This window comes from Eimeria maxima, genomic scaffold (assembly GCF_000499605.1).
Source record: "Eimeria maxima Weybridge genomic scaffold, Emw_scaff728, whole genome shotgun sequence".
NCBI classification, from domain to species: domain Eukaryota; phylum Apicomplexa; class Conoidasida; order Eucoccidiorida; family Eimeriidae; genus Eimeria; species Eimeria maxima.
Window position 1 is genome coordinate 1 of NW_013566721.1, and position 18201 is coordinate 18201.

The 18201-nt window shown below is 52.8% G+C and overlaps 5 protein-coding genes across 5 annotated transcripts; 3 read left to right on the forward strand and 2 right to left on the reverse strand.

Moving 5' to 3' along the window:
- Positions 1-75: 75 nt before the first annotated feature.
- On the forward strand, positions 76-1122 carry EMWEY_00041910 (hypothetical protein; the record flags this gene model as incomplete). The annotated part of the gene is made up of 1 exon (XM_013482723.1): positions 76-1122. A coding segment is annotated over one exon (1047 nt), but the record flags the coding sequence as incomplete, so codon positions are not given.
- Positions 1123-2584: 1462 nt separating this feature from the next.
- EMWEY_00041920 (SAG family member) lies at positions 2585-3855 on the forward strand (the record flags this gene model as incomplete). The annotated part of the gene is made up of 4 exons (XM_013482724.1): positions 2585-2678; positions 2775-2917; positions 3042-3547; positions 3759-3855. The coding sequence occupies 4 exons, from the start codon at positions 2585-2587 to the stop codon at positions 3853-3855; spliced, it is 840 nt and encodes a 279-aa protein (XP_013338178.1).
- A 1757-nt stretch (positions 3856-5612) lies between these two features.
- On the reverse strand, positions 5613-6602 carry EMWEY_00041930 (SAG family member; the record flags this gene model as incomplete). Its single annotated transcript, XM_013482725.1, has 3 exons — positions 5613-6128; positions 6262-6404; positions 6506-6602. The coding sequence occupies 3 exons, from the start codon at positions 6600-6602 to the stop codon at positions 5613-5615; spliced, it is 756 nt and encodes a 251-aa protein (XP_013338179.1).
- Positions 6603-8018: 1416 nt separating this feature from the next.
- On the reverse strand, positions 8019-14930 carry EMWEY_00041940 (hypothetical protein, conserved; the record flags this gene model as incomplete). The annotated part of the gene is made up of 9 exons (XM_013482726.1): positions 8019-10050; positions 10255-10475; positions 10620-11005; positions 11395-11656; positions 11829-11955; positions 12199-12379; positions 12449-12567; positions 12801-13239; positions 13880-14930. The coding sequence occupies 9 exons, from the start codon at positions 14928-14930 to the stop codon at positions 8019-8021; spliced, it is 4818 nt and encodes a 1605-aa protein (XP_013338180.1).
- A 1360-nt stretch (positions 14931-16290) lies between these two features.
- EMWEY_00041950 (hypothetical protein, conserved) lies at positions 16291-17752 on the forward strand (the record flags this gene model as incomplete). The annotated part of the gene is made up of 4 exons (XM_013482727.1): positions 16291-16617; positions 16814-17022; positions 17392-17479; positions 17687-17752. The coding sequence occupies 4 exons, from the start codon at positions 16291-16293 to the stop codon at positions 17750-17752; spliced, it is 690 nt and encodes a 229-aa protein (XP_013338181.1).
- Between the last annotated feature and the right edge of the window lie 449 nt (positions 17753-18201).

Here is an 18201-nt window from a genome sequence, read left to right on the forward strand (position 1 = left end):
TCAGCAGCCCTCCAGGCTTTTGCGGGTACCCAACCTCCTGTTGTTGCCTCAAATTCGGTTGGTTTGCCTCATCAGGTTGCAACGTTGCTGCCACAGGCTGATGCATGGCGTGCTTCAGATGAAGAAGGCAGCACAGAGCTTTCATCTGGGACTTACCCGGAGCTAGATCCTGAATCCTGGCTGGATGCGCTTCCTGTCATAGGCAGTTTGCCTGAGAGTTCAATAGACAGCCATGAATCTTCCTCTCAAGGGCAGCCTCCAGAATTCTCACGACCTGCATGCCAAGTTTACTCTGGAACAACGGAAACATGGCTTTCAGGACAGGGTTTTCCAACAGCATCATCGAGCGTTCCAGACGAGGCCGCTGCTCCAGCAGCAGCGGGTGCTGCATCTGACGAGGTTGTTGCAACAGCAGCACCACCATCAACGACTGCTGCTGTCCCGCGGGCCGGTTTGATCTGCATGCACCCGTATGTCAGGTTGCCTATTTTGCAGGAAGGGGTGGTGCCGCCGCCCATTGTATTGTCAGCTTCGAATTTCGAGGCGGGCAACGGCTCGTCAGTGCATGAACTCTTGCTTGCTTTTCGCTATCTGTTCGCGAAGCAGTCACTGAATCAGTCGGAAGTTACGGTTCTTGTGGAAAACGTCCAAGAGCTTGCAGTTGCGTCGGCCGCTCGGGCGCGGGCAGCCAAACGGCTGCGCCGACCTTTGCAAGGCGTGGCTAGCATAGGCAGGCAGTTTCTGGTTTTAGATGCAATCGTGTCTGCAATACACGTCCTGGGCGTTCCAGCGCTCTCTTTCATGTGGTGGGAGGCCTTCGCTGAATGCTTCGATGCAGACTACCGGTACAACGAACCAGGAATTCGCACCAAATGCAGTGGCAGGATCAACATCAACCTCGCCAATCGAATGTTAGCAGCAATCTCCATCTACAAAACAGGAAAGCGCCCAGATGATGGGGAAATTCTTTTTCTCAAGCAGCTCCTCTTCTTTTCTCCCTGCGGACCTCTAAGCTTCAGGAGTCTCAAGTGGGAACCGTGGAGAACTGATCACTCAAGGTTTGAAGAGCAACACCCAGCGCCTTCTAGATGCCTGCCGAGTGGAAGACTTGTTGCTTCGTAGCAATTTCCTTCCTGCAGCCGCTCGCCAAAGCTAAATGGGACGACGTTTCTGGAGTCTATGTACATGACTATGGAGTTGTTCCTGCAGGCGGAGATTCACGGGGTAGCCCTAGGGGCCCTTAGGCCAGCAGGATCCTCGATTTGATGAGCAGGGAATGCAAACATTTAAAGTGAATAACTGGCTCTTCGGGCCAAGTTGCAAGAACTGTGCCTTTGCTTTTTTGTGACTTTGCTGTTTTTTTTGCGCCTAAAGATTCTTGCTGTTCAGCCTTTGCGACACGGGCAGGAGCCGATGCCGCGAATCTGTTGGGTTTTTTCGCCGGCGTACTGTTTGTCTTGCTGCTTACTTTTCTCTGGTGACTTTTGTACGTCAGGCAACTTCAGCTGCTCTGGTCCATGCAAGCTAACACTGTAGCATTGGCGGTAAGGCCACGCAAGCAGAAGTATTTAACGACTGCTTGCAGTGGTTGTGTTTGCACCCAAGAAGGTTGGCTTGCTCTTCCATGTGGCTTGCAACAGTTAGTTGCAGCTAATTGCAGGCCACTTTCCCTCCTGAAGCCGCGGGCGTTTGTGCTGCTGCACCTAGGAAGCCTGGAGACTGGGGAGGGAGGCAAGCTGTTATTGAAGAACTCTCAACCTTACTCCTTCGGCCCCGTTGAAACTCGTTCAGTTTTCGAATAGAGCGGAGGGCTCTCGTTGCACCATGATTCCAATTTCGGAAGCGCAGCTCGATACCTAGGAGAAGCGGGGACGAATATGGATGTTAGTTTCTTTTTAGTAGAGCATTTGACACTATTGCCCGACCACGGCCAACGGCCCTATTTGGTGATTGAGGGATCGATAATTAGTTTAGTGGATTCAAAAGTCTTTCAATTACACATGAACTGGTACAAAATTGAGAAGCGAGAGAACCGGACGTGTAAATGCGCATTCAGCGTTGACGCCTGAACAGGCGCGCTCTAGTCGGTGCAAGTGCCGCAGAAATGCAGAAATGCAAGAACCACAAACGGCAGACGCTTGAAAAAAATTCTGCATACTCGGGAATTAATATCCCCGCATTGCCTTCCTGTTAAAATGTTAAAAACACAATCGTCTTCACGCATTAGAAATTAGATGATAGTCTAATTTGTCTACCGCATCCTCGGTCAGTGTTTGGTCACTCGGTGCTCTTTTGGTGTAACTGTGCTAGCGTTTCTGTGCAACACTTCGGATGAAACATCTGGAATCACTAGCCTTTAGTTTCAGTGAAGTACACTAAAGACTAAAAACGAGCATAATTGCGTTACCACAACAAACGTCCTCTTGCCACTGGTGGCCTTGGCCCTCCCTTGAGCCGTGTCCTGCTAACCTACTGGGTGCTGTGTAGTGAGGTTCCCTCACTGAGGACCCAGGAATCGGCACTTTCAGATGACAGCTACTCTTAAAGTTTTTGGGGGCCTGTTATGGTTTTTGCCATGATCAAGATGGGACTTTCTCCACCTGTTTTTCTCACATTGGTCGTGCTGCGCGCTGCACGCAGCACGGCATTGGACACAAATACCGCGGGAAGCACTGCAAGTACGTGTTTCGAAGCTCGGCAAAGGGCATCCACAGGTTTTAATCATTTCATAATTAAGTTATTTTGGTTATTATTGTGGGTTTGAATGCTTGCAGCTCCCGTCAACTGCCTCGGTGTTTTCAACGAGGCACGATCCCGCGCGGAGTTCGATCCCTTTACTACAGGGGAGGCTGGGATGCACAAGCTCCCCATTGACAACCCAACTTATGTAAAGGAAGTTTGTAAAGCTCTGGAGGAGGTAAGGAGAAGTTTTCTTGCGCGTATGGCGTGGTCTTTTCCCTGTGTCATAGTGCCGTCCCGGCGTGTTGATGATTCAATGGTTCCGTAGTTTGCTGCTATTTTGTTTTCTTCAACTTTATCAGGAGGCCAGCTCCAAAAAATCCAACCTTAGCTCCAAACAGGAAGGCACCTATGCTCACGCACTGCAGAGCGGTGAAACTGGTGATTGCTCTGCCGCTCTTTCTCACTGGAGCAAATCCCTCGGGAACTTTGGTATGCTTCCCCCCGTTTACACCAATGACAACGCTGGGTCGTATGCCAATGCCCGCAACAGGTCTTTCGTGGCTCTATTCAATCCCAGGAAGGGCGCATCTATCGACTGTGCCTACTTTATCTGTCCCATCGCAAACGGTGCAACTACCCATCAGAATGGTAAAGGAGGCAGTGAATCCTCACTTACGAAAGAACACGAAGGGAAAGGCAGTGAGAAAAATCAGAAGGAGGAAACACCCAAAGTTTCGGAAGGTCCAACTTCAGAAGAACCAAAAGTTACTGTTACCAGCCACCTCGAAGCAACGACAGAGGAAATCCGGGCACTTGTTTGTATGACAAGTCCAAAGGCGCTTGCCGCAGGAAGAAGGCCCTTCTCGTGAGATTCACCTTTTCTCACCTAATTTGTCTTCCTTGATATCCTAAATATTTGTTTTCGACCGGTGTTCTCGATTTTTTAAACGTGTTCGCAACGAGAACACCGGTCGAAAACAAGTATTTAGGATGTCAAGAAAGACAAATTACATGTGTTCGGTTTGCCCTCTTTCAGCTCTGATTGGTGTGCGTTTCGTGATGCTTTTGTGCATCAGCCAGCCTTTTCCGGCATCCTTTGCTTTGAATGATTTGGTTCGCCTGCCAGTTTGCGTCATGCTCATCGACTGTCTTTTTATCTTGCGTTCCATCTAGGCAGTTTTTTCTGCCTTATTCACTAGCCTTGACAAGCTGTTCGCCGGCGTCTCTTTGCGGTTGTTGTTGGGGTGTGTGAGCAGAGAATGTGAATGGAGGAACATTAAGCGCGCATTCGCAAACTTTGCGTCTAGTTCGCTGCCATCCATTTTCTTTTCGTCCCTCTTTCTACTTTTCACGTCGTTAATCATGCTATAGGTGTTGTCCGAAGGGAAGACACTCCGACGTGTTTGTACAGATGAAGTCGCACCGTTGCTCGTGCGCCATTATCCTCCAGTTTCGGCCTCCCTGAAGCTCTGCACTGCAGGGTAGCCATTCCCAAGCAGTCCCTTGGGCTTTTCCAAGGGGACCTCAGCTTCCTCGTTGCATGCAAAGACAAGGGCGAGAACAAGCAACTAGCGCTTTCTACCCCAAGTGTGCCTTGGGATGTGTAGAGCGGCCAAAGGCGATAAAAGGAGACAAAGTACATCTCAAGCTCGCAAGCTGTCGCTTGGCCACAGACGTTTTCCCGCTCCCCTTGAGCGGCTCATTTCCTATAGCCGACACCGTTTCTAGCGCAAGTGCTCAAGTGCTTGAAACGAAGGCAGTTCGACACGTGCAAACGGGACTGTCAGCGGATCCTTGCTCAAGCGCTAGGCGTACTATTGTGCTTCTGATGCACAGTGCCATCCTAGCTTTATTCTGTTTTTAAAGGGATCAGCTATTTCCTTTGCAAGCGAAGCGCAGGAAAGCGGACAAACCCCATCGGAGCAGGAGGTGTTCTGCCCAATCCCTCCAAAAAACCTGTTCTGTGTTTTTGTCTGTCTATTGTACCATTGTATGCCTTCGTTTCCAACAGGGAAACTGAATCGCAGATTCAAGGGCTTGCATTTGAAACATTTCGGAACATTGAGGATAGGACGGCAAAGCAGAGTGGCGGGTGACTGCAGGCCAATTGCAGGTCGCCCAGAGACATTTTGTCTCCTTTTTTGCCCCTCTGCAGAGCCCAGCTTTAGCGGATCAAAGGAGCTTCTCTGTGCTTGCTTCGTACACACTGAAGAAGCTGCGACTTCCCTACCTTGCCCCTGGTTGTAAAGGCCTACAGACACCAGGAGTTCAGGCTACTGGACGATGCCTAGAGGATAATGAAAGAAGTAAGCACCAACAAAGCTGCAGTAAGAAGACCAGATTGCACCGAGGCAGAGGCGGAATTTTTTATGCTCTCCTTTATGCTGGTCCAAACGTCCTCTCTGTGCACAACCACCGAAGGCATGGCAAAATGGCAAAATTACGACTCCCAAGACACCTTCTACATCACAGCCACCAAATGCAGCCGGACCAAGCTTACAAGAAGTGTGAAAGCAATAAAAAAGATTAGGCACGTATTCAAAACGCACGAATGCGTGTAACGGAGGGTCGAAGGGAACATACTCGGGCGCGGGTAATAAGAGGCAAGAGATCAAGAGCAATATGGCAGGTACCGAATACTGACACACTCAAGGGACAGAAACGGCAATCCAATGTTCAGCAATTCTTTTCTAAGGCTTTAAATGAACGGAAGAGGAGCGGTGCCAACACCACAAACACAACTACACACCGACATGTGAAGCAGCCATCATGGTAACATGCATGACGCTCCACCAGGAAACGCCCACTGTAAGACTCAAATGGGAATAAAGTATAAAAAAGCGATAAAACAAGAGCCATGAAACAACGTATATAAAGGCAACTACTACAGGAAGAAGAGGAATAAAGCAAGAAGCCATCTTCTGAAAAACCTACGAGAAGGGCATCTTTTGGTCTACAAGAGCTGCAGGATTGGTGAGACAAACGAGGCTTGTAACGGTTTCAACGGCATCTGAGAGACGTCGCACTGAAGCTCCGCTGCCGTTCTCGCGTTGCTTTGCAAGTTCCTCGTCGTCGAAATTCCAGTTGTAAGTTTGGGGACTCTGTGGTGTAGTAGGAGCTGCACTGACAGTGGTCGACGTCGTTGTGGTTGCTGTACTGGAGGGGATTGGCGTGGTGGTTTTGGTGACAACAGGACAAGTGATATAAGCGCAGTCGATTGTGGCATTTTCGGCCGTGCTGTACAATGCTACGAAGGAGCGGACCCGGCTGTCCCCATACACCCCTTCTTCGCTTTGATTGTACACGGGTGGGGGTTCCTGAAAGTTGGTGTGGACTTCTTTCCAAAAGGAGACGGCAGCAGAGCAGCCGTCTTCCGAGTCCGTCGCCGGCGCGAAAGCGTAGGTGCCGGTGCGCTCAGTACTTTTCACCACCACTCTGGTTTCCTCCTGAGCAAGTAACAAGAGAATAAAACGACAAAAATTATTTATCGCGCCCCAAGCGGCGAAGACAAATCCACAGAGGGAGAGGATCAGACCACTAAGGCGATAAGCAGACGCGGGCGCAACCTAGGCAACTTACGCCCGTTATTTTCTGGCACATAGAATTGATGTAACCATCGTCGCTTGTTGGCATTTTCTTATCCAGGCTCTGCTCTGCAGTGAAGGGCTTGAGGCCTGCTCGTTTCCTAGCTGCGTTGAAATCTTCAAGGCATTCGGCGGGCGCTGCACAGAAGAAAACGACCACACACCCATCAAGACCCATTGAAATAAGTTTCATTCCACCTAAAACAAAATTCGTTTGCTTTGCTGGTGCTTGAACCCACATGAAGACCCTTTGGGATCCCCGCTTGTCAAGCCGTTCACACCGAGGCCGGCGCCCAAAACGGCGGCTGCCAGCAACACCGAACTGAAGGTTTTCATTGTGTTCGGCGCAGATTAGATTGACAATTTACTGGGGACGTAGAACCTTGAGGCGAAAGGTACAGGAGAAAACCGCCCAGAGATTCAACGGGACAGAAAGATATCGCCTAGAGCTGCACTTGCCGTCTACCGACCCCCCCAGGCGTTGCAGCCATAGCCGAGCGACAGGCGAGATGCGAACACTCGTGAACAGGGGCCGTAGTACGATTATTAAAGTACAGGCCAAACTACCTAGGATGAACGTTAGTAAGATATTAAATGCGAAACTTAAAATAAAGGAACCAAACAGGGTGAAACGGGATTTAACGCTGAAATACTAGGTCCATTGGCACCCTCCGTTTGGACCACTGCAGAGGCGGGCCACAGTAGTCTTGTGTTGCCGCTCCCCACCTCCCCAGCACTACAGTGGAATTTTCCATTAACACCCGTTACTGGCGTGTCCAATTTTTAGTACGTTTGGTCGAGCCCTTTACAACTCTTTCATTGTCTTTTAGATCGCATGTGTGCATCCCCTCAGACGTTGTTGCGGTGCACTCGTCCGCTGTTTTTGATCCTCCATCGGTTTCATGCTAACCAATTTCCACTCGTTACCCGAAGACCTCCAGCTTTTTCGTCTCGATGGTCACGTGTGGAGTACACCGTGGGACTCCCCATGTGGTACTCAGGTAATCAGGTCTTTTTATCCTATTCGAGGTTTAGTGTGGGTTGAAATGCTGCCAAAGAACTTAGGATAATGGATCTTTCAATGCATTTAACCCCCCCCCAGTCTCCAGGCGCCCTGAGCTCCGCGGCTCAAGCTGCTGGATCTGCAGTAGAGGATGCCTTGAGCTGCAGCGCGCATTGCTGCAACTCAAGCTGCAAGACAGCCCAGCACACATGCATTAATATGTCTTCTTGTCTGTATGTAGAAACAGTGCAGATAGGCTGTAGGCAATTGTTGGGAAAGTTTGGCTGTGCACCGTGTGTCTACTAAGGCCCGGTAACGATTCGTGCTCACTCCGTAGACAGAGTTGCAAAAATCGCAGAGACGATGCCAAAACGCACAGCTGAGCACGGTTTCAGTTTCACGCTGCAACGAATGTCCTCGACGATTGCTCAGGACTTCAGTGAATCGGAATATAGTCAAACAGCGATTGGGCATTGCAAAATCGACAGCAGGCATCCATTCCGCTGAGCAGCCAAGAACTTGCGTCACTAGCTAGTAAGCTAGCTCGGCAGATGTGCAACAGCTAGCTATGTAACTACTGACTAGTTAGAAAGATATTCCTTATGGTTGTGCTCAACATAGATGAGATGTGAGCCTGCCAATAATCCATAAACCGGCTCTTACAAATATAGCGCCTCCCGCATATCCCCTTAGAGTATCGGGTTCACCCTGCTGCTGACTGCTTCTTGCCTGCTGCATGTTGCATGCCGCTACACCCAAAGAGCCTCAACAGCTCCAGCCGCCTCCCCGACAGCCACGACTGTGGGGCCCCAGCTGCCACCGCCAGCACCCTCAAAAGACAGCCCCTCAGTCGCTGCAGCAGCCCCAGGCCATACAGAAATGTAACGGGGGGCCCCGACCGCACGCAGTGGTGCCCACCAAATCTCCTCCTTCTTCAAACAGTCCATTAGCCGCAGCCCTGCCCTGCACACGGTCCCAGCAGTAGCACTAGCAGGACCAGCGGCAGCAGGAGACTCTATAAAGGCTAGAAGTGCAAGCCCACTGGCATCCAGGGCCCCACAGGTTACAACCCCTGGAGGGGACCCGGCTTGTACAGACGCCCCAGGATGGCCGCGTGGGGGGATCCTGCTGCTGCCGCGAAGTTCCCATACCTGAATTGGAAACGCTGCGTCTGTTGCACCTGCTAGATCTGCCGGTGGTGCCTCTGCTGCTGCTGCGTTGCCTCCGCGGGGCGCGCTTTTCTGCAACTCCGCCCCGCCGGGCCTCTCGACCCCAATTTGCTGCAGCTGAAGCTGCTCCTGCCTGCGCAGAGCAGCAGCAGCTTGCGGTGTATGCAGAAGTGCTGTAATTCTGCCGCCTTCGGCGAAGCCACATGCCCTGATGGGTCCCCTGGGTTCGTGGGGTCCCCCTTGGGGGGCCCCCCAGATGAAGGGAGAGGAGCACCGCAAGTCCCAAAGCAGCAAATCCCCTGCAGCAGTTCCTGCAAGGACTAGGGAGCCGCTTGCTGCTGTGGCAGTGACCTCCGAGAGAGGCTCGTCAAACAGCCGCTGCAGCAGCAAGGCAGCAGGAGTTGCACCCCACACCCTTACAGTCGCATCCGCTGCTCCTGAGACGAGAAAGCTTTCAGTGCCTTGGTAACACAAACTCAAGACAGAGTCCAAGTGGCCAACAACTCGCTGTTTCTCCCTCCGGCCTCCAGCAGAAACGGGGTACGAGCCCATTCCCCTGCTGCTGCTACTGCTGCTGCTGCTGCTGCTGCTGCTGCTGGCGATGGTTGTGGACTCCAGGTCTCGCTGCGGCAACTGCTGCAGGTAAATGCTGCCGTCTGTACACCCCAAAGCTAGCAGCCGGCAAGAACCCAAGTGGGTTGCACTGCTTAGAGCGCTGTCTGCCACTCTGCGGTGTATCGCCGTGCAGTAGCAGGAAATCGGCTGGCATGCTGCTGCTGCTGCTTCGAGCAATGACGCCTGCTGTTGCTGTTGCTGCTGTTGCTGCTGAAGCAATCGACCCTCCAGGGCGTCGAAACAGCAAAGACGCCCGTCCCTCCCCAATACCGCCACCCAACCCCTGCAGCAAGAGACACCCGATAGTCCTAACCAGCGGCAACGCACAGCCAGCTGCTGTTGCTGCCGCTGCTGCTGTTGCTGCTGACCGGAAGGCACGGGGGCACTAACTACCGCTACGCTCCTGCTGCTGCTGCTGCTGCTGCTGCTTGGCCAAGCAGAAAACCGGCGCCATGGAGAGTTAGCTGAGGAGACACTTCGGGGATGACGGCCCCACAGCCGGCTGGCTGCAGCTGCATTCCAAGCTGAAGCAGTGCGAGTTTGCTGTTGCTGGCGGTCTTCTTGCTGCTGTTGCTGCTGTTGCTGAGGAAGCACATTTCCTTCCAGCAGCAGTTGCAGCAGCTGCTGCTGTTCCTTTTCAGGTTTCGGGGGTGTCCTCCACTTGAGAGGAACCCTCTCAGCAGCCGCCCCTAAGCGCACCGGCTGCTGGTGCCTGGATTTCTGCGCAGTAGCAGCAGCAGCAACCTCTGCTGCTGATGAGGGCGGACCGGGAAGGATTGATGGAGGCAACGGAGTCGGCGTCAGCAGACCCGGCAGCAGCTCGGGGTGGTGGTGTATGTAGAGATACCACGGGGTGTCTGCCCACATGGAGTACCCTGCTGCTGTTGATGAAGATGCAGCAGCACTGCGGTTTCTGTCCAGCTGCAGCAAATGCCTGGGAGCTGAGCGGCCAAAGGCCAGTTCCCACTCCGACGGGTCAAACGGTGGAGACGAAAGCCTGCAGAAGCAGCAGCAACAACAGCAGCAGCCAGTGCAGCAGCAACAGCGACGACAACATGAGCAACACGGACGCCAGCAGTAGCGTCAACTGCAGCCGCTGTAAACACCGGTACCGTCATCAACAGAAGCAGTAACAGCCACAGCTGCAGCACACAGCAACCACCAGCAGCAACAGCAGCAGCACCAGCAACGGCAGCAGGACCTCATCGGATGGGGTTGGGAGAACAGCTTAATAGGGGTCTGACCGAACTCCTGCAGCTGCACATCGCGAACAAGAGGAGGCAGCTGCTGCAGTAACCGCCTAAGACCAGGAGAGAAGGAATCCGCTTGGGTGCCTGTGGGGCAGCAGCTGCCTGTTGCTGATGCAGCAACAGCGTCTACATATGTAAGAGGATGAAACACATTGTTAGCAGCACGAGCCTCCTGCGGTGCAAACACAAACCCTAAACCATAAACCCTACACTCCAGTTCAACAAAAGCCCTTTTTCCTGCTTGAGCCGACGCCGAAACGTTCTTCTTGCAAACCAAAAAGCAACCCTAAATCCTAAACCCTAGCCGGAACCCCACCTGCCCTGTCTGCTTGTAGCCGAAGATGAGGTCGATCCACCTGTGCAGCGCACTGCTACAGTTGCTGCTCTCGAGAGCAGCTCGATGCAACAGCAGCAGCAAAGCAGGGTCGCCTTCGCACCACCCTGGCAGCTCGACGTCGCCGAGAGTTTCTGTTGCTGCAGCGGTGGCTGCTGCTGCTGCTGCTGCAGCTCGCGCTCCCGTGCAGCTTGCTGCTGCTGCTGCTGCTACTGCGGCTGGATCTTCCGCCCCCGCAGCAGCAAACAACGGAGTGCCTGCTGGCTTTGCCGTCAGTCTAATTGCAAGGCGGTTGCAAAGAAAAGATACATCAAAAGAATAAAACTCAGGGGGCAACTCCACAAATGTAGACTGGCCGCTGTACGCCCCTATCAGCCCCACAACACAGGCACACACATGCACATAACAGACGCATGCATGCTTGCATGCAAGTATGCATGCGGTTTTCACGAAGCCAAGCCCCACTCGCTGCTCCAAAGAAGAGATATCTCTCGGCGAGCACCCAAACGGAAAACCGGATAAGCTTCACACCCCACACCTCAGCAGCAACAGCAGCAGCAAAAGCAACAGCAGCATCAGCAGAATCATAAGTTCGTTTCCAGCCCATCCGCAGCAACAGCAGCCGCAGTGGCAACAAACATTTCGAGTAGCAGCAGCACCAGTACTGGCAATAGTAACATCATTACTAGCATCAGCATCTGCAGCAGCACTGGCTGTAGCTGCACCAGCCCTGGCAGCAGCAGCAGCCGGAGCGCACCTGCCCATGCACCCTGCATGCTGCGGAAGATGCGGTGTGTACAATCGAAGCGGCCGCAGTGTAGCCGAAGGAGACACTCAGGAAGAAGCCGCACAAGAAAATGAACTGTATATGCAGGTGTGCTGTAGTGGCTGCCGTATATGTAGTTTAAATCTGCTTCTGCTGCTGCTGCTGATCCTGCAGTGCCACCTCCTACTGCTGGTCCTGCCGCTGGTATGCCGTCTTCGCAGCTTGACGGCATCGTCCCGCCGCCGGCGTCTACCTGCGCATGCATGCATGGGGCTGCACGCGTGCATGCATGGTGCAGTAAGCACGCATGCATGAGGCTGTTTGTATGCATGCCTGGGGCTGTATGCATGCATTGAACGGCAGCAAAGACAACAAGAGTCGGCAGACCAGATCCCTCTCATGCACAGCCCCTCTCTCCCCTTTACCTGTATGTCTTTCATCCTCTTTAAAAGCCCCTCTAAACGCTGAGGGTTTAAAGCCCCCATTGGTTTGCTAAAGTCACGGAAAGCCGCAGGACTCAACAAAGGGTTAGATGTGTCATCTTCTCCGTAACTGTACATACACTCCAAACAACACACGCACCCCATAGCTTTCTGATGCTGCTGCCGCCGCTACTGCTTTTGCTTTGTTGTTCTGCTACAACGAGCGACAGCAGAAGAATAAACAGCTGCATCAACCGCAGCAACTAATGCAGCCGCCGCAGCAGCAGCGGATACAGCCACCGCTGCGGCGGCAGCAGCACTCGCAGCCGCGCATCTTGAGATCTAAGCGCCCTAAATGTCGCAATGCATATACCCAGTAATATATATCACGAGATAAGGCAGCAAGGAGCGCCAACTGAGCGCCGAAGCAATGCGAGCAGCAGCGCCAGCAGCAACGACAGCAGCAGCCACAGCAGCAGCATAAGCGGCAGCACAAACAACCCAATAGGTACTATCTGTTGTAACAACACGAGGCAGCACAAGCAGCACTTCAGCTGCAGCAGATTACAATCAGACAAAGCAAAAACAGCCGTCTAACAACAACAACAGCAGCAGCAGCAGACCTCCGAAGGACCCAAGGGAAGACGGGGTAGGCCGAGAAGTTGCTGCTGCTTCTTCCTGCTGCGCTGTTGAGAAACTGCAGGTAATGGAAGGAAGACAGGCGACCTTCTTGCCACCTCGTCTGCATGCACCGCAGCAGCTCGTCCGACGCCTGCAGCATAAACACTCTGAACAGCAGGCAGCAGGAGCAAGCAGCGACAGCATAACCCTACATGCTTGCATGCATGCATACACACGCAGCAGCAGCAGCAACAGAAGCGGCAACGAGATTGACGATGGAAGGACCTTCTGCTGCCCGCAGAAAACGCACACAAGTGCAGTACAGGGAGAAGCAACAGCAGCAGCAATACTGACTGGGGTTTGAGTTGCTCCAGAGCGCATGCAACTTTCTCTCTCTCGGTGAGGTCATCAAACTGTAGCAGCAGCACTTTGTGGTCTCTGCGTCTCCTGACACCCAGGCCATGCTGGGTACTTGCTGCTGCACTACCAGCAGCAGCAGCAGCGAAGGGCGCAGCTGAATTCATGTTGCTGCTTGCGTTGTTTCTGGCACTACCGCTGCCGCTGCTGCCACCACTGCTGCCGGTGCCGCTGCTGCACGCAGCAAATATGAATTCTAAGCCGCTAGGGCGTAGACAATGCACGCGTCTGCATACATGCAGCAACGCGGCAATTGGGTATTTCTTTGGGGGTTTATTCGTAAAGTTAGGGGAGGACTCTAAATATAAATGTGAAGGCGTCAGCAACAACAACATCCGCTGTGCTGTCAATGGGCGCAGTCGAGACACCCGAAAACCTGCAGTAATGCAACCATACAAACAAAAAAGAGATGTAACATACATAAACGAACTCCGAGGACATATATGGATATATTATATATTATATATAATATATTCATAATACGTGTTATATGTCGCATCTATCCATGCTATATACATATATATGTTGTAAACACACACGTATGTATATACGTGTATATATAGAAAAAAGGAGCAGCAACAGCACGAGTGAGGACAGGAAAGAAATAAAGAAGAAACCAGAAAGAGGAATACAACAAAAGTAAAAACGTTCATGGAGACAAAAAGAAAAAAAGGAAAAGAAGGGGAACGGCAAGGGAAGAAGCAAGGAAAAAAAGGCAAGAGGGTAGCAAATTAAGAACCAAGAAAAGGAAAAAGGCAAGAAATAAATGAATAAAGAAATAAACAAAGGAGCAAGTAAATACACGATCAAAATAAATAAATAATGGCATAAATAGTTAACGCATAAACGAATAAAGCCAGAGCTCCGCATACACCCGAAGGAGTGGCATAATGGGAAGCATGCGCCAATCCTATGAAACACATGCAACATCCACATAATCGGGTTTGTGCAAACAGCCACTCGCTGCTGCTTCTGCTGTTACTGCTGATACTACTGCTGCCGCCGCCGCTGCCTACCTGTGTTAGTGGGGAGCAGCAGCTGCTCCCTGTGGTCCAGCTGAGAGAAGCTGAAGCGGGCGTGCTGTTGCAGCTCTCGTTGCACTGCAGCAGCATACTCCTCAGGGCTTATGGGTTGCTGAGGTTCCTGATGTTGCTGTTGCCTTGCTTCAAGTGTCTCTACGTCTGTTAAGACAGGACCCTGCGGCAGGCTAGCGAGGGGGCTGCTGCCTGCGGAGACGCGCCAGAGGTTAAGTAGCAGCAACAGCAATTTGCTGCTGCCGGGCCCCACCGGCGATGGAGCAGCAGCAGCAGCAGCTGCTGCTGCAGCATTGATTGTCAAGACAAAGCAAAATACTCTCGTGCTGTCTGCAGAGCCTCGTTGCTGCTGCGGCTGCTGTAGGGAAAACGGGGGGGGCTGGGCTGTTCCTGGTGCTGCTGGCCCCGTTGCTGGTGTTGTTGCTGCTGCTGCAACCTCCTGTGTAAAGGGGGAAACGCAGCGAGTTCTGCCGTCAATAACTGTTAAAGAGACACGCATAAAGTCTGCAACACCAAGCAGAAGCCTCAACTCTCCCGCTGCTGCTGCAGGTGCGGTGACACCCGATTGACTGTACCACCCCCAGCTGCTGTTGCTGTTGCTACTGCGGCTGCTTCTGCTGCTGCTGGGAAGTTGCGCTATAAATACAATGCGCCGCAGCAGCAACTTAAGAATGTCTGCTGCAGGCTTGTGAGGGTCTAAGATAAGACTCTTGCTGCACAGCCGCAGCCGACCTTCAACTTGCTGCTGTTGGAGCTGCTGCAGCTGCTGCTGATGAGCAGAAGGGTGCCGGTGTGTCTGCAGGCCAATAAGAGCAGCCAGCACGGGGTTTACGTGCCTGCTGTCTGCTGCGTAAGCAGCAGCAGCATCTGAATGTGCTGCTGCTGCTGCTGCAGCAGCAGCAACAGCATCATAAACATGGGAGACAGGAAAGGAGACAGGGTGAGAGGCAGCAATCGAAGCCTCGCAGTCCGTCAAATACTCCTCGCCCTCCTCAAGGATGAGGGCATTGAAGACACGCTGTCCCCTAAACATTCTGCTGCTGTTGTTGCTGTTGCTGCTGCCGCTGTTCTTGCTGGTTGTGTTGCCGGTGCTGATGCTGCATCTGCGCTTGCTGCCCCGTTCAGAATGATGGCTTAGCTACCCAAGCCTGCGAATCTCCCTATGCATGCTGTTGACTGCTGCTGACTCCTGCTGCAGCAGCAGCAGCTGCTGCTGCTGCTGCTGCTGATGCTGCCTTCCGCCGTGCTGCTATTGTTTTTGTTGTTGCTGCTGCGGTTGTGCTGCTGGCGAGCCCTACCGATCGACCTACACTTGTCGTGGTGATCCCGCAGTCAATGCCGCGGCCCTTCTCCTGCTGCTGTTGTTGCTGCTGTTGTTGCTGCTGAACAGCTGCTGCGTCAGCGCAGAATTGCCTTAGCAGGAATGACCAGATCTACACTTCAGCAGCTTGTGTTGCTGCTGCTGCTATCAGCTCTACTCAGTAAGCCTTCAGATGTATGGCATTTTAGTTCGTTGCTGCCGTCGTTGCTGCTGTTTGTGCTGCAGTCGATCGCTGACGACAGGGCTGCATGTGTTGCCGTTGCTGCTGTTGCTGATGTTGCTGTACCGCATTCCCATCGCCTTCCTCTTTCAGGCGCTTTTAGAATTAATTAATTAGTTGTAAGACTCATTTGCTGCACAGCTGTTGTTCTTCGTGGCTGCTGCCAGTGCTGCGCGCTGCTGCTGCTGCTGCTACTGCTGCTGCTGCTGCTGCTGCTCGGCTGCTGCTGCCCAACAGGGTGAGACAGCAGAAGCAGCAGCAGCAGCTGCTGCCTCAGACATATTCACCTGTCTAAGAGTATATTTCTCGCTTTAAGCAACTGAAGACACATCGTTTATTGGCTGCTGCTGCAGCGAGGCTATTACGCGGGCTTAAAGTACTCAAGCATCTACCGCTGCCGCCGCCGCCGCAGTAGCAGCAGTAGCAGTAGATGCTGCTGCTGGCGTTTCAATGTTATAGTCGTGTAACTGCCAGTAATCTTCTCTCTACACGAGGCAGCCGTGAATCGCAGTTAACCAGTGGACCCCTGCAACAGCAGTTGCAGCAGGTGCCGCAGTAACACCAACCGCTGCACAAGACAGACAGCAACAGCTGCAGAATACTCAGCCTGGCCTAAGCCATAGCTGCAACACAGGGACAGAGCAGCAGCAAGCCTACCAAAAGGAGCAGCAGCAGCAGCAGCGAAACCTGTTGGAGCAGCATTCAATTTTGCAGCCTCTCCGTCAGAGGACCCTGTCGATGGCTGTCTTGAAACGCAGCAGCAAGCTCTGCAACAGCAACAGCAGCAGCAGTAACGGCAACAGCAGCAGCAGCATCAAGTCTGCTGCAGCAGAGGCCGTTCCCTAGTACACCATGAACGACGGTCAAGAAAGTGTTGCCAGCTTTGCTGGCCAATCTGCGGCTGCTGCCGCAACACCTGACACAACAGCGGCAGAGGAAGCAGCACCAGAAGCATCAGCAGCAGCAATGCTGCTGCAGCAGAGTTCATCTGTGGCGGGACCCCCCGCTGCGGAAGTAGCAGCGGCTACAACAGCACCTGACACAGCAGCCACTGCAGCAGATGCAGCAGCAGCAGCAGACCTCGCTGCGTACCGCCAATTGCATCAGCAGCGATACGCCCAGCGGCTGATGAAGGAGGCAGCAGAAACAGAGCAATTACAGCGACAGAGAGAAGAGCAGGTGCGTGTGTGCTGCTGCTGCTGCTGCTGCTGCTGCAGAGCGAGGGTCCCCATGGGCCTTCATAGTAACACGCCTATGGCGACCTTCAGCTTTCGCCGAGTGGGAGCAACCACTGATTTTTGTGCTGCTGTTGCTGCTGTTATTGCCGCTGCCGATGTTGCACATGCTGCTGGTCATGCTGCTGCTGCTGCTGCAGATGGATATGGAGTTGGCTCGCCGGCTACACATGGAGGAGATGGACCGGTTGGAGATGGAGTTAGCAGCCAACAGAGAAAGAGAGAGGCAGCTAGCGGAGGAACACTTTGCTGCTGCTGCTGCTGCGGAGACACCACTTGCATCATCAGCCGCAACAGCAGCAGATAGGCCTGCCGTCCCCTCAATTGCCTATGCCGCAGGAGAAGACGAGTACGCTGCTGGTGATGCTGCTTTTATTTTCTTTTGTTGTTGCTGCTGTTTTGAACTGCAACAACAGGCCCAACATGTGCTGCGCCTGCCGATCCTTGCTGCTGTTGCTGCTGCTACAGTGTAAGAGCCCCGTTGAGGACGAACTATACGGAGCGTCTGCTTGGCGATGACTCTGATCGGACGGCCGTAATTCCAACGAGGTCTCAAAGGTTTGCTGATGCTCCTGCTGTTGCACTAGCTCCCGCTGCTTCACTGTTGCATGCTCCGGCTGCTTCGTGACAAGGTTTCTTTTGTGCTTTTGCTGCTGCTGCAGCTCTTGTCTGCTGCTTCAGCTTCAGCTGTGTATGCTGCTCCTGCAATTTGCTGCAGGCTTTTAGATAGTTTTCAGCCTCCTCTGCATGCAGAGAGAAGCTGGCACCCCTTTGGGGCTTTTGGAACTTCAACACTTGCAAAGCTGGTAATGCTGCTGCTGTTGCTGCTGCTGCTATTGTTGCTGCCGTTGTTGCTATCGAACGAGATCGAAATAGGTGGTGGCTGCATGCGATGAAGGCAAACCATCTGCCGCAGTTTCTTCTGCACTTGCTGCTGTAGCTGCTGCTTTTGCAGTCGCTGAGGGGTGTACAGGTATCAGCTCTGCAGCATGTTGTGTTGTTGCATTTCTTAGCTTCTAATGCTGCTGCCACTTTTGGTCCTCGTCTATGAGCTCATTTCCATTCAAGCTGCCGCCTAGGTGCTTCTAGCGGGCTAGCTAGCTAGTCATAGCTAGCCAGCTAGCCGCCAGGGGGGTTAGCCAGCTACAGGTGCTGTAGACCGTCCCGTTAGCTTTCTTGGCGGCAGCAAGTCATCGGGGGGCAGCTAGCTAGCTGGCCACAGCTAGCACATAGCTAGACAGCTAGCTAGCTAGCTGGGCTGCCATCTAGCTGGACGGCCCGTTGGCCAGGCAGCTAGCTAGCCAGGCGGCTAGCTAGCTAGGCAGCCAGTAAAACGTCTGTGCAGCGAGTGCGCTACTAATTGGTGCATGCATTGATTAGTGCTTAATCTGCATCTATTCGTTTCCTCTTTTGCTTTTTCCCTGCCTTATGATCCTAGTTTTGTAGTTTTACCCCAGTATATATATCGAGGGAGAATCCTGTATCTGTAGAGTAGTTATACTATTTATTTATTTATACAATATATATA